Here is a 15364-nt window from a genome sequence, read left to right as displayed (position 1 = left end):
ATTATTTATTGAATAGGCACTTGCTATGATCTAATATTGTTCTAACCTGCAATGCTAAACTGTTGAAAGGAGAAAGTTAAGAACAGCTCTTGGCACTTGGAAGATTATAGGAGGCTAATTAGTACGTTAGTAAGTTAAATCCTTATTGTTCTGCTTATGTAATCATAATAAAATATTCCAGAAATTCGGCAATGCCAAAACTTCAACTCTTCTGATTTCATTAATAGAGCAACTACAACTTACAAGCATATTTTGATCTTATGTTCAAGGCACATGTACAGAATTCTATTTTTAATTGTAATGTTCTGATAAAAACTAACCACCATCAGTATTATGTCTTTTAACCTTACTAAATAATTGTTTACGCCAGTAGAATCAGAGATTAATACATCTAATTGAATTCACATCGACAAGAAAAAACATTTTCTGAGAAGTCAGTCTCACTAACTGAATAACTGCAGTTTACTGGTTCAAGGTACGTCTGTGGGTTTTGAGATCCATATACCGATTGTTTTCAATTATAAACATATTTAAAGGAAGACTCAGACATACTACAAAAGATATAATAATTCTAATTAGTGAGAGAAACTGGTAGCAAAGACTCTACTTTTATCTAAATACTTAAAGTTTTATTTCCTGCATTATTAAATGTTCTTTGTAACCTTTCATTAATTATACTTACTGTTAAACTCTTCAGAGGTCTTTGCAAAAAGTACATAATAAGCTGCTGTGTACTGTCAAATCACAACGTGCTAAATTGTTATCTAGTTTTGTCAGATAATCCAGCAGTAAGAAAGAACTAGGAGAGCTCTTCCGTTTTAAGCCTACAGAGCCAATTTATTAATTCAGCTTTCCAGACTGCCTTAGGAACTGATTGCAACAGATTCCTAGTAATAAAGAAAGCAAAAAAATGTAAAGACACAGAAATATTTTAATACTGGCCTCATTTGAGGGTCAATATTCATTTTTATACATTTTAAAAATAGAGGTAAAATTGAAAAGGAATCCAAGAGATTCTCTCTAGCAGATATCAAGTAGTATCTATGTTTTTAAAAGAGTAAAAAATGTTATGGTCACTTATGCTAGGAAAGTTTTGCTGACTATAATAAAAAATAACTTCAGTGTGTTACCTCTGCTCTATTTCCGTATTTCAGAGAGTCTTTAAAAATCAGGGCCTACATTCTCTAGCTTTGTGAAGTTATTGGCAGGAACATAAAGTTATTAGGCACAGAAAGACTAGTAATTTTCTGTTTACATGCTTTTTAAGGGGAGAAAATGAACTTGTTGGTCCTACTTTGCACCAGTGAGGACCTGCAATATACATTACCAGAATATAATTGCCTTAATTGGAGTGGTAATACAGCTATTTTAGCTCCCCATTTCTCCAAGTACCAGTGCACTTTATCAAGAGTAACTACACTTCAGATAATCTACACTAGTAGCTTCTAGTCATGTTTTCAAACACTGAGAGATTATAGAAACATCTATTATTAAAGACAGGCATACTTTAAATCACAGATATACACTGACACTCACAAAAGATTGTAAAGCACTTAGAACAGGTACAAGGCATGTTTTATATGTTATCTAGCACACACCATTCAAGGATTAAAACACAGTTAATTTGTATCCAGAGTGAAATCCAGACAGAAACTGTTAAAAGTATTTTGTGATGAAAACTTATCCACTGTAATATTGCTGATTCGGACTCATTTGCTATAAGTCAACAAGAATATAGGGAAAAGACAACCATTGTGTTCTTCCCCTTCTCTTTAGAGAAACAGCATCACTGCTCACAGCCAGACAGGTAATGACAATCCCATAAATTATTTATTCCTATAAATAACGAGTTGCACACATGCTTTTTTTTTTTTTGTATTGAACTGAACGCTAAGCAAATTATTGCCTTTCCAGCACTTGAGTCTAAAGTTCTTCATTTTATTTGAAACCCAGATTTAGATCATTATGCTGCCACAGGAGGCTGGGGGAGGAAAGGCACAAATACAAACTTCTTATTTGTCTAAAGTCTTAAAAAACCCACAATTGCTTTCTTGACTCCAAAGGTCAAATGTTTATTAACACATTAAAACAGGCAGCTGCAAACTCAGAGCATTTCCAGTCTTAATTACTTGATTGTTTAAAATGTCGTTCATAAATTTATCATAATCAAGTATGGATTACTATAATAATTTATAATCTGAAACATTATACTTTAAATTCATATATGTACATATAGTCCTGAGCTAAAGGCAAGGATCCAAAAAAATCTATTTACTATAACCATGGTATTTTAAAAAGATGAATTATTTGTATCTCATAAGATTACTGCTAGATTTTTACTACTAAAACATGCAGACAAAGTTTAATTATATAGCTTTAAGATTTTTCAATTTGACTTAGAAGCATGAATGACTTTGTTTTTCAATGCAATGTCCACTACTAAATGAAGCCATACACTTGGAGATCCCTATATTTCTCTATAAAATGTTAATTATGTTGGCTGAACAGCAGGGATGAGCATCTATGTGAAATTTATATAAGAAAATCAGTTCTATTTTCAGTGTGCGAGACGCATGTGTAATATCCATGGTACCTAATGCAAAACATCAAAAGAAAAAATGTTTTCCTTCCAGTGACTGGTGTCAAGCAGGTCATATCCCTTTATGGTACTAAACATCTGTTGGGTGTGAATTAATTTCAGCGGCATAGGTTCTCTTAATGAGCGATGTGCCAAAACTGTGATACAATGTGGATAGCCACCTGCTTTCAATCTGCTTAAATCCAGTCCCTTGGAAAACTTTCAATATCTTTCCTCAACATACCCTCATTTACACACTAAAAAAGGCAACTGAAACATTAATTATAATATAACAGTGAGAAATCAACTTAGAATAATACGGAAAGGAATATTCAGGAATGTCACAGTTCTGTCACTTCAATTTTATTTAAAAAAATATGCTAAACTTGCTTGTATAAGGTATACTTCATTTTTTTTTCTTTAACAGTAAAGAACATGTAAGGTCTTCAATTCCTGCTGTTGGAGAGCCACAAATAGCTGTTCAACTCAGCCATTAAAAGACTACTTTCCTTCCAACCAAACAGGTTAAATATTTAAGAAAGCTCTCCATGCATAAGCCCCGGTAAGGTGCAACAGAGAGAAGTGATAAGAAACCTGATGGTTCTCTGAAGTTCGTTCATAGCCTCAGAGACTGATAATTGTAATTGTGAGTAAGTATTACTAACAAGATAATTCATTAACTATGGATAATTTCTCACTGTTTAGCCAGGGTAAAATAAACGAGATAAAGCATAGAATGCAAATCCATGTTTCTAAGTTACAGTGAAAATGTTTCAAATTTAACTCAAAACTGCACAGTCTGTAACAAAAAAATAATGAGCATATCTCAAAATAATCCCCTGAAAATGCGTCATGAAAACAGGAATGTCTATATCATTGCTAAAAAGATTAATTTCAGAGGGGAGAAGAAAAGAGGAGGAACTGCCACATTGTCAGCTGACTGAGCTGAACTGAAATTTTAAAATGTTGGGGTTGTTTATTTTAAGTTTTGAAAAAAAGAAAAAAGATCAGTAGCAGACACAGAAGCCCAATTCTCTTATCAAGAATTACAGGAACGGGAGATGGAACAAAAGGGAGAACGTCATTCTGCCAGCATATAAATCCATGTGTGTCTGTCTGTATCTTGAACACTGATCTGGGGGTCCAATTCATGGTCCGGACCATGCCCCGCTTATTCCAAAAAAACAGACACCGCAAAACCGAAAATAAGCCAGATCAGGTTAACAAAATTAACTAATGGAATGGAATAGTTTGTAGGGAATAATCTTAGTTGCAAAAACACCTGGAAGAAAATAGACACTGAAAATGGGGTACGATCCAAGCATGTAAGATAAAATGTTAAGAGACGGTGAGTAAGAAATATTTTTTTTTCCTAAGATAAGAACTTGATGCACGATAAGTAAAAAGTTTAAACTTAAGGGAAAAAAAAAAGGGGAGGGGTGACATGGGGTGGGGTGTTGTTCCCACTGCACACGGTTAGCTGTGGAACTTCTTCCCACAGGTTACTGCAGATGATGAAAATTTAGATGAATTTCAAAGGCAACTGGACAAATCCATGAGGGAAAAAAAACACTGAAGATTATCAAGTACACAGACATCACCACTACCTCTGCAAGTACCTAATCTGTAAATACTACATTATAACTGGGAAAATATTGTAGGGGTGTTTCTTTACTATAGCCTTTTAAGGTAAAAAACCCCCACAAACTGCAGTAGGTATCAGGATATCCTGAAGAGTTTTTCTTCCTGTGTGAGAAACACAACAAGTCTTCAAATAATTTCAGGAGACACAAAGCCGCACTTATCCTTGCTTTTATTACTTAATTTCTAAAATAGCAACTCTGCACAATGAAAAAAACTGGAGAACATATGAATATCATGGGTGAGCCAGGTCAAGACTACTGGAAGTTAAGACACTTATGTGTGGACTTCTGGAACAAAATAGACTGTAGGAGACCAAGAAGAAAGAGTGGAGTAAGGAGACTGGGAAAAGGAAAGAATGTTACATCAGCTTTATGACTTAAGGGTGGGTTTTTTTCTGTGGGATACTGAGCAGAATACATACATAGATCAAAGAGCATCCCCATCTCTGGCTTTCTTAATGATGTGGTTCATTCCTGCCCCCTTAAAATATGGTTTTTATTTTGTTAAAAAGTATAAATATTTAACTTGTTTGAAAACTCTGTTTTCAAAAAGTCATGTGTTATTATTTATACACGGTTGTTTTTAAAGTAGACTTAATATGATGATTACTTGATATTAATAAATAACAAAACTAATTACTGTCGGTAAATCCACGTGCCCCAGGCAGTCTTAATACACTAAAGTTCCTCTTTATCTAATAAAAAGAGATTTACCTGCTGTGCCGGGTTTATGTGGTGGGGTTTTGGTAGCAGGGGAGGGGCTGCAGAGATGTAAGGAGCTGCAAGAAGCTTCTCCAGCTCCAAAACTGGTCAGACTGCCTCTGGCCAGGTCAGACCCCCCAATCCCTCCGGCCAGGGCCAAGGCAATCAGCACCTCTGCGCATGCCCTATTTAAGAAGGGGACAAAGCAGCCCATGTCAGGTGGGACCTGCAGCGAAGAGAGTAGGGAGGCAGAGGGCTGCTCCCACCTCCTCGGCCCGGCGGCTACCTGCCTTGGACAGCCACCATTCAACTGGAGACGCCGGCTGGGTGTCAGGAGTTTGTCCTGATGGGACTGCTGAGGTTTGTAGGGCTGGTCAGTGTGGCTGCAGCAGAGAGAGGACTGAGCTCTGAGACAAACGGCTACATAGACACCAAGGTCAGTGAAGATGGAGTGGGAGGAGGTGTGCCAGAGCTGAGATTCCCCTGCAGCCCATGGTGAGAAAGCAGCAGCCCCCCTGCAGCCCGTGGAGATTGACAGTGGAGCAGAGACCCACCCGCAGCCCGTGGAGAACCCCATGCTGGAGCAGAGATGCCTGCATCCCAAGGAGTTCATAGAGAATTGTCTCCATGGGAGGGAACCCCCATGCTCCTGGAGACTGATGGTGAGGCAGAGATGCAGCTGCAGTCCGTGAGAAGGCACTCCACGCTGGGCTGGGTGGCTGCACCCTAAGAAACCATGGCTCCATGGGAGAAGCCTGCGCTAGAGCAATCTGATGGGTAAGGATTGCAACCTTCAGGAAGGACTCACATTAGAGAAGCTCATGGGCTGTTGCCCGTGAGGAGGGGCCCTGTGCTGGAGCAGGGGATGAGCATATAAGGAGTCTTCACCCTTAAGGAAGGAGCAGCAGAAACAACGTGTGACAAACTGACCTGCAACCCCCATTCCCCTGTGCCGCTGCAGGGAAGGAGGCAGAGCCAGGAAGAAGCGGGGAGAAGGGAAGGTGTTGTTAAGATCTGGCTTTGTTTCTCGTTTTCCTCTCTGAATGAACTGATAACGTATTAAATTGATTTGTCTCCAAGCCAAGTCTATTTTGACCAGGGCCATAGTTGGTGGGTGATCTCTCCCTGTTCTGGACTCTCAGGCCTTTTGTTAATTTTTCTCCTCTCCACCCCACTGATGGGGAGGCGTGAGTGAGAGACTGTGTGGTAGCTTAGCTGCTGGCTAAGCTAAACCACGACACCTGCTTAATGATTTTTAAGGTTCAGAGAATGCAATTCACTAATTTTTGCCATTTTAACTAAGTGTGGCTTATTTTTTGAAATCCAGGTCAGATGAATAGAATTTACTGAACTCAAGATCACATAAATTAGAAATCGATACGGGGCTATGATGATCAGTTAGCGATTGTAACATTAGAACCAGTTCAATCATAGAATCACAGCAGGTAGTCTTCTCTTGATATGAAAAAAATCAATAAAATGACCCCAGCTCAATAGCTTTTTGTCATGTCCCTTGGCAGTGTTCCACACTAAGTAAGATTTTTTTCCTAACATTCAAACTTGAATAATGTTTCCCTTCATTTTTAATTATATAACTCTTTCTCTATCTCTATAATTCTTTACACAACTCTAGATTATTCTACTTTATAGAATCATAGAATAGTTTGGATTGGAAGAGACCTTTAAAGGTCATCTAGTTCAACTGCCCAGCCTTGATGTTTGTACTTCTCAAATATTTGTGGCTTCACAGCCCCAAAACATGTATCTTGCAGCCAAAGTGTACACATTTGACTCTTATGATCCACTCCCCACTCCATAAATCATATTCAGAATCCCCAAATATTTTGTTGTCTTTCTTTGGAATACTGGTTAGCTTCAAAAGGCTGCTTGCTGGAAGAGCTGTAATTAGCCCATGTAGCTGACACCTTTGAGTGCTCACCTTGATGGAGAAAGAATCAGCAGAAAGGCCTACAGAAAGAGTGCTAGAGAAAAGCACAAAAAGACACAAGCTTTGTATTTTCATACTTTTTACTTGGATGTTTACCACAAGCAGTAGAAACTATTGGCTCTGAAAAAATGCAAAGGATTGCTAAGTATCAAAAAAAGATGAACACAGCTAAGTGACAAAGCCAAGATGAACAAAATAAAGCTTCTGATTGACATTCTTTGCCCTTTCTCAAAATCCACAAGGCAGGTATCTATCAGATTATCTGATTACTTCTATGATAAAATGGCTGGATCTGTGGGCCAAGGGTAGCAGTATATGTCATGTACCTCAACTTTGGCAAGGCTTTTAACACTTCCACAATATTCTTGTATCAAAGTTTGGACAACACAGTCTGGATGGGTGAACTACCAGATGGATAAAAAAAAGTAGTTGAATGATTGAGCTCAGAGGGTACTGATTAATGGGAAGCAGTGAATTTATGCAAGGACAGGGCTGCTATCCACAAAGAAGTAGATAGGGTAGACGAATGAGCCAAATAGGAACCTTAGGATGTTAAACGAGGAGAAATGTTAAGTCTTGTATCAAGGAAGGAAGAACTTCAGCAATGATACAAGCTGGTTGCAGAGCAGTCGTGGTGGTCATGAGCCAGGGATGTTTCTGGGCAGCAGAGGTGGCCAGCAGCATCTTGGACTGTATTGGCAAAAGAATGGTCAGTAGTTTGAGGGAAGTGATTATTGTCCTTTACTCAGTGCTCCTGAGATCACATCTGGAATACTGCGTCCAGTTTTGATCCTCGCAGTGTAAGAAAAGTATCAACTGAGTTCAACAGAGGGCAACCAAGATGGTTGCAAAATCAAGACAGCAATATCAGAAGATGACAAAAAGTTTAATTAGATGGCATCTATGGACGTGTGTAGAACCACCTGACTGTCCATAGAAAAGATTGCAGTCCTATCCCAATGACAGGATTGGAAGCAAAGGACACAAAGAGGAACACCAGAAATTCCAATTAGATATTAGGATTTTTTTTTTTTTTTTTTTTACCCCTCTGGGTAGTGAAGTAGGCTGCCCAGAGAGGTTGGAGGTATTCAAGACTTGATTGAAGCCCTAGAGCAACCCAATCTAATCAGGCCAGCTGTGAGCAGAGGCCTGGACTATATGAACTCTGTAAGTCCCTTCTGACCTAAATTATTCCATGATTCTATCCTGCCTTGAGCTTTGTATGCTAAAAAACCTATACTGCACATACGCATAACTGTGTTTGAAAAGACACTAAAAGGGAACAAAGACAATGAGATGAATATACAATTCATCTCTACTGACTTTTCCTTTAAATAAGACCTCATGCTGTAGAAATGGCTTCCTGAAAACAGGTTAAACGCATCTTTAAATGTGATTGTACAGCTTGCCTGCAGGAAAGATACACAATTGAGACTATTATCTTAATTAGTAATAAGGAGACTGCCTAAAGGAAAGCCAAGCAAACACACTCACTGCCTTACGTCACTGTCATACAAAATTCCATTCATAATCGGAGTTCCAATCTAACTTTCCTTTTGTCTCCCAACCATGGGGCTCAAAAGTCCCTTCAACTTAAATTTCCCTAAACACTTTCACTAAATCTGAACAATGATTCTGTATATTTTATATGCTGGACTGTTTTTTTCCTTAAAAAGACTAAATCCCTCCTAGCAATGCAAAATTTTCAATCAGCTGGACATCTTCAGAAACAAGAATTTATTGCAACTTTCAGTAGTCCATGGTCAGGTCTATAAAAATTCAAATGTATTTCTAGGACTTCTTTCAGTATTTCATCTGCAGTGTCTTTAAAGTGGCACCAACACATTAAAAAAATGTGAAGAATTAACCATTCTTGTACTCTTCCTACTTTTAGGCAACTCTTGAATCCTACAGCCTCTGTTACAGTTAATTTTTCAGTATTGAAGTACACTTTTTGACAGATACTCAACAAAATCTTTGACAAGAACGTATCTCAATCTTTTCATTATTCTAGCAGAAAAAGAGGAGAATCAGTAAAATAGTTACGTTTTGAGTACGCCTGAAAATAACTGAGAAAGTATTTAATGAAAACATCTCAGCGGTGTAAATTCATGCACAAATACCAAAATATCATTTATTCAAAGATGTGTAAAAATGTGTCTGCTACAAAAAAAATGCTCTATTCCTTTCAACTTCAAAAAAAAAAAAGACTGTCATGTTATCTTGGGGCAGGATTGGAAGACAGGTTTCATACATTCTGATTTGGAAATGCAGACTTTCTTGGTTTCTCCATTTCGTTTTGTACTTTTCCATTGAGAATACAGTTTCTTCTGTTTCTTCCTACTTTTCTGTTAATCATGCTTAAGCATCTAATAGAAATATTGGTGAAAATCCTCAAACGCTATGAACCAGAAGCTCTAAATCTGCAAAGTGAATAGGTACTGTGGCAAAAAAAAAACCATCTTAAGGCTATTTTCTATGAATGATGTTGCTGAATAAGACTTTGTTGAATGCAAATGCAAGAGGAACACTGCAGCAGGAGAAACAGAGCATGGGTTCTGCGTATCACTATGACCTGCATAACAGCCTAGGTAATTTGAAATACTTTACGAAAGCCTTTGTAGAATGGATAACTTAAGCTTAAGTTTTCTATTAAAATAATGGACAGAACATATCCAAAGGTGTTTGAGGAACTGGCCACTGCTGGGATTCTCCCTATAATATGTAAAAGGACATGTTGTCTGGGAGAGTGTTTGATGTCTAGAAAATAGTAAATGTCATGCCCATCTTCAAAAAGAGTAAGGAGGAAGATCCAGGAAGCCTACTTGATGGTCAGCCTCAATGTAGACCCTGTCAAGGTGACAGAACACATTTTCAGAGAAGCCAATTCCAAGCACTTGAAGGACAAAAAAGTTTTTGGGAACAAACAACACGTATTTACCAAAAGGTAAATTATGCCTTACCACAATCTGATTGCCCTCTGTGATGATTGATTCTGTGCATAGAGTACTGGATGCTGTTTGTTCTGACTCTAGCAAAGTTTGGACAGAGTCTTCCACAACAGACTTGTACCCAAACCGTTGGATCCAAGCATGAACTGAATGGGTGGATTAAAAGGTAAGCAAAAACTACACTGGACTACTAAAATCAAAGAGTAATGGCCACTGTTTCAAAGTGTAGCTGAACTCTAGGTACAGAGTGACATTCCTCAAGGCAATGATACAAAACATACCCGAAGAAAGTTCATGGAAGACACCAAAGCTGGAGGCAGTTGTTGATACACTGAGGAGTAGGGCTGCCATTCAGAGACACATTGACAAAATGGAAGAATGGTTTAACAGAAACCTCATGAGGGTCAAAGGTAAACGCAAAGTCCTGCACATGAGATGGAAAAATCCCAAACCAAATACAGGCTGCAGGCCAACTGCTACAGAGCAGCTCTGCAGAAAACAAGCCAAGAATCGTGGTGGACAACAAATTGAACATGTAATAGCAGTATGCCCATGTAGTGCTGAAGGCTAAACGCTTACTGGGCAGTATTAACAACAGCATAGTCAGAAGATCAGAGGTGAGATTATTTCCTTTTATTAGACACTTGTCATGTTTTGATGTGGAGGGGGGGGTGGTTCTGGTGGCAGGAGAGGGGTTTTGCTCCCTGCGACCTCCCCGGTTTTGGAACCAGGTTAGGCTTAGTTCTGGCCACCAGATCAGACTGCCATCCCCCTCGGGGTGAGCCAATAGGGCGCCTCTGCGAATTGCCCTATTTAAGTCAGGACAAAAGAACTGGAAAAGGTGCTTTTGCCCAGGATCGAGGAGAGAAGGGAGGAGGGCACTGCCCCCGCTCCCTGGCTCCCGGCCGGGCAGCTGCCTGCGTCGGGCCGGCACTGCCCATGGAGAATGGCGGCGGCGGAGCCAGCTGGGGAACTCGGGGGCACCCCACTCCCGGGGTGCCCACTGGGCTGAGTTCACCTGGACAGGACTGAGATCTGAGAGAAACAGCCGCATCGACAGCAGGTCAGTGAGGATGGAGCGGGAGGAGGTGTGCCGGAGCCGAGTTTCCCCTGCGGCTGATGGTGAGATAGCAGGCGGCCCCCCTGCAACCAGGACGGCCTCGGTGGAGCAGAGACCCACTCGCAGCCCGTGGGGAGAAGATGCCTGAGCCTGAGGATGGTCGTGTTGGGGTGCACGACAAGGCAGAGAGGCATCTGGAGTCTTCGTGACGACCCACGCCGGAGCGAGTGGCTACAGCTCCCTAAGTACCCGAGACTGTGGTATAGCCCACACCGGAGCAATCTGTGGGGAAGGATTGTTTCCAGTGGGCTGGACTCACGTTGGAGAAGTTTGTGGATTTTTCCTCATGGGTAGGGGATCCATTGGAGCAGGGGAAAAGGGTGTAAGGATTCCTTCTCCTTTAAGAAAGAAGCAGCAGTAACAGCACGGAATGAACTGACCTGCACTCCCCCAGTCCCTGCCCCCTGTGCTGCTGGGGGGAGGAGGTAGAGCCGGGAGGAAAAGGAAGGGGGAGGGGGGGGGGAAAGGTGTCGGTTTTAAGATCTGGTTTTGTTTCTTTCTGTCCTCTCAAGTAATCGGTTTTTGTTTCCCTTTGTCCTTCTAAGTAATCATTAATAAACTGTTTTGCTTTGAGAAAAGCTCTGTCTGTTTTGCCCAGGACCATGGTTGGTGGGTGCTCCCTCTGTTCTTGTCTCAACCCTCAGTCCCTTTGGGTTTTTTTTTCTCTCCTCTCTACTTTACTGGAGAAGGAGAGACTGTGTGAGTTTTAGTTGCTGGATCAGCCTAAAACCACGACAGATGTGAGTCCACATCTAGAGTGCTGTCTCTAGCTCTGAGCTCAGCAACAGAAGAAAAAGATTGACAAACTTGAGTGGGCAGAGGACCATCAAGAGGGTTAATAGGTTAAAGCACAGGATTTATGAGGAGATGACGAGAGAGCTAGGTTTGTTCAGATGGAAAAAGAGAAGGCTAATGATGATGGTGGTGTATCAAATCACTATTTCCAGTTACCTAAAGCAGGGTTATGAAGAAGATGACGTCAGACTGTTCTTGGAGATGTTTAGCGAAGTGTTGAGAGGTGATGGTTAAAAGTTGTATCAAGCAAAATTATGAGTGGACGGAAAGACAAAAACTTGCCAGATTGAGTGTAGTTAAGCACAAGACAATTATCCAGGCAGTGCAACCTCCTCCCTTGAAGATAAAGAAAGATTAGACTGTACAATGAACTGAAAAGACTGATCTAGCTTTGACATTAGCATTCTTTGAGCTAAAGAATGGTCTCCAGAGGTGCCTTCCAACCTAAATTATGTTTTGATTGTTGCAATGAAATAATTAGCAGGTGTGGACTATGAATAGACATGTGGAGGCTCCAGACTTCATTTATTGAGATGAAAACAGCAACAAACAATGTGCATTATGTTCTTCTCTGCTGACTAAAGGATAAACATGAAGATAATAATAAATGTGCATGGAATAGCAGGTGAGGTGGCTTCATATAGGCATATGAGACTACAGAACACTGAAGAAAGAACTGGAAAAAAGTAGCTAGGTGTTGGATTTTACATTTGCAGTATAGTGAATCAAAATACAGTTCTACAGCTTACGAAAGAGAAGACAAACAGCACCTTGAACCAGAAATACTCCCATTACTCATTACAGGAGACCTCAATAATGCAAGGGAGATATCAATGAAGAACAAATAGGTATCTTGGGATGCAGTCAACAAAAAGCTTTCTGAAATTATGTAGTAAATTGCTTTTGAGTTTGTACAGTCCACATCAGTCATGCAGCACTTATGCACCGCGCCAACTCAAAATTAAAATACTTGGCACTCATTCAAATATTCTGATTCTATTCATTCCACTGACAATGGGAAAACAGTGCTCCACAAATTATTAATTGAAGATATTCCCATATATACTTATTAATAATGTTCACCTCCAAAAGAGGCCCCGTGTCTGCAAAGTATCCAAGGAAAAGGTACACACACTGCATTTCTTTTCTAGAACTTTCACGTTTCAACATGGTAATGAAACAACGCTCTTTAATTCCCTCTATCCTTGGGAAGATAAAGGAGGGTGGGATGACATGATGCCTAGATTAGCAGGTTACAAGAGCTTCTGGGGTTTTGACAGGGTGAGGAGAGAGAAATATAAGTAGTTTGGCTGCTCTAGAGCATACCCTGCTTCCACCCAGACTCACATGCATGCTGAATCTGAGATTCAGGAAAGGAAGGAGAAAAGTTTCTTCAGGTCTCTTATAAGCTAGATTCTTGGAAAGGAAGAGTTGATTGTGTCTTGTTCTTTAACTCTCTAACTCTTGCTCTTATTTGTGAAGATTTCTCGATGAATCCAAGAATCATTCCAGTGCAATTAGTGACTTGTCACATATTCGTAGAAACACAGAATCATAGAATGATTTGTGCTGGAAGGGACCTTTAAACTCACCTAGTTCCAACCCCCCTGCCATGGGCAGGTATACCATATTAACTTCTACTGTCTTTAAAAGATGCTGTCAGCCTGATTAGATTCCTGGTTTAGAAGACAGGAAATAAATATGTTTTCTTACGGCAAAGTTTTCACTTTTTTTTCTTCTCTCTTTTTTTGTTTCCTCCTAGAAGTTTAATAATTGAAACTTACAAGTCTGCCACAGTTAGTGACTGGCCTTTAATGCAAACTGAATTATCAACTTTCAGAAACAAAGAATGACAAATTCAAGAGATAGTTGCTGAATACTGTAAAATTTCAGAAATAATGAGAGATTAATTGTTCAGAAGATGAAAGACCCTTCATGATGTACCCATCACCATTCTTACTGGAGAAATATGAGAATATTCAGAGATGGATTCAATCTTACGGACTTGAGTGAAGACAGTTAATGTGAGTAGTGGTTACCAGACACAGCAAAGATTTTATAGTCTGCTGGCTTTAGTGAAGCACACGATGTAGCGTGTGAACTAAGAAGATGTCAAAGCTTCAATAAAAGTTAAAGTTAAATGCCAAATAACCTCAAAAACCTACTTCAAAATTGATTCCTTCATCATTTACATAAGATAGTTCTCCTCATACATAAGACGTTGCAGAATATCCTTAGCCTCATTTACTGACTAATATTCTAGTTAAAATAACACATCCTATTGTTACGATAACTGCATTTTAAAGCTGACCAAACAAACAATAATAACACACTTATCTCATTTACCTATGTAATTTTGTCTAGATGATGCAAACTCCTCATCAGAGCTATGGTACTCTAAAAAGAACAGCTGCAAACCAGGGAAAAACCTACCTCAGTGGTGCTACTGGAAGGTTCCAGTCCAACCATATTGGCTTGTACTAGCTGCTGAAGAAGCTGTACTTGAGCCACGTTGAGGAAGAAATCTAGGTTTGTTGTCACATTCACCTCCAAAGAATGACCACACACCAAAATTTCCTGTGGAGAAATTAAGAGAAAATACTAGATAACAGTAGAGAAATAATTTCCACCTTCTATATAACTGTATTGTGATTTGCTGCTATAGTCAATGCTTCAACATTGCATATAGTATTAATTAGGTCTTTTTTGAAGAAAATGGTATCTCAGGCTTCTAAACAAGAATGTAGCTTATTTTTTGCTTTGTTTTCAACAGCATAACTACTAAGACAAATTTTGCAAGAAAAGAATCACGTGTGTGAGGTCTTGTTTCCATCTCTTTGTAGTATCAAACAGTGGACTGTCAGATTTTGTTTTTTATTTCCTGGCAATGACTACAATTCTCCTTTCCTTCCAAGAAAAGGATGTACTTTTTTTCTTTTTAACATAAACTCTGCTTGATTTATAATGAAATCATGTGTTGGAACTCACTGATAACCAGCTTAATTGATTTCTCTTTGCCTGTAAACCACTGTTAATACCTTGGCAAAGCCTAGCTGGATGGCCACTGTTTTATTGGTGTTATCTAGCACAAAAAATCCCTCTTCACCACTGTTGGCAAGCAATAAAGAGATGAAAAACAGAACCAACGCAGAAGCACTGCTTAATGAGTACTGTCCCTTTTCATGAGAATGTTGCACAATGTTCAAGCTCATCACAATCTAAACTAGATGTCTCCCTTCATCAGTGAATGTCACCCAGGGAACAGATAACAAGAAGACTGTATGCACAGAAAACACTGAAATTCTTGAACATAAACATTACTAAAGCTCTGAGGTTTTTTGTTTTTTTTTTTTTGATTGAGAAACTTCTATGCATCCTATCTCCCTCAAGCTTTCTACTCCCTTTTCACATTAAAGAATTTTCCATCTGCCCTAGTGACGATGCTTTACACAAAATACGAAGCTGCTGTTTATTTCTTTCTATAACCATTAGCTATTATTTTCCAACAATGTACATGCGTTGCACGTTGCAATACACACCTAATATCCTTTGTGACCCTGTACCAGTTTTTATCTTCCCAGGAGGCAGATGTTATGAGAAATACTCCTTGTGAGCTGACAAAACTTT

General features: G+C 39.4%; 1 protein-coding gene across 6 annotated transcripts in view; it reads right to left on the bottom strand.

The window, feature by feature from the left end:
- VPS13B (vacuolar protein sorting 13 homolog B) overlaps positions 1–15364 on the bottom strand; it is a 500947-nt gene that overhangs the window by 151693 nt on the left and 333890 nt on the right. For all 6 annotated transcript variants that reach the window (XM_086608763.1, XM_086608762.1, XM_086608766.1 and 3 more), the window contains exon 33: positions 14171–14314. In XM_086608763.1, the coding sequence (XP_086464889.1) occupies positions 14171–14314 (144 nt within the window). The remainder of the gene's footprint in view (positions 1–14170; positions 14315–15364) is intronic.

This window comes from Tauraco erythrolophus, chromosome 3 (assembly GCF_009769465.1).
Source record: "Tauraco erythrolophus isolate bTauEry1 chromosome 3, bTauEry1.pri, whole genome shotgun sequence".
In the NCBI taxonomy this organism is placed as follows: Eukaryota; Metazoa; Chordata; class Aves; order Musophagiformes; family Musophagidae; genus Tauraco; species Tauraco erythrolophus.
Note: the sequence above shows the minus strand (reverse complement) of the source record. Positions and strands in the feature narration are given on the sequence as shown.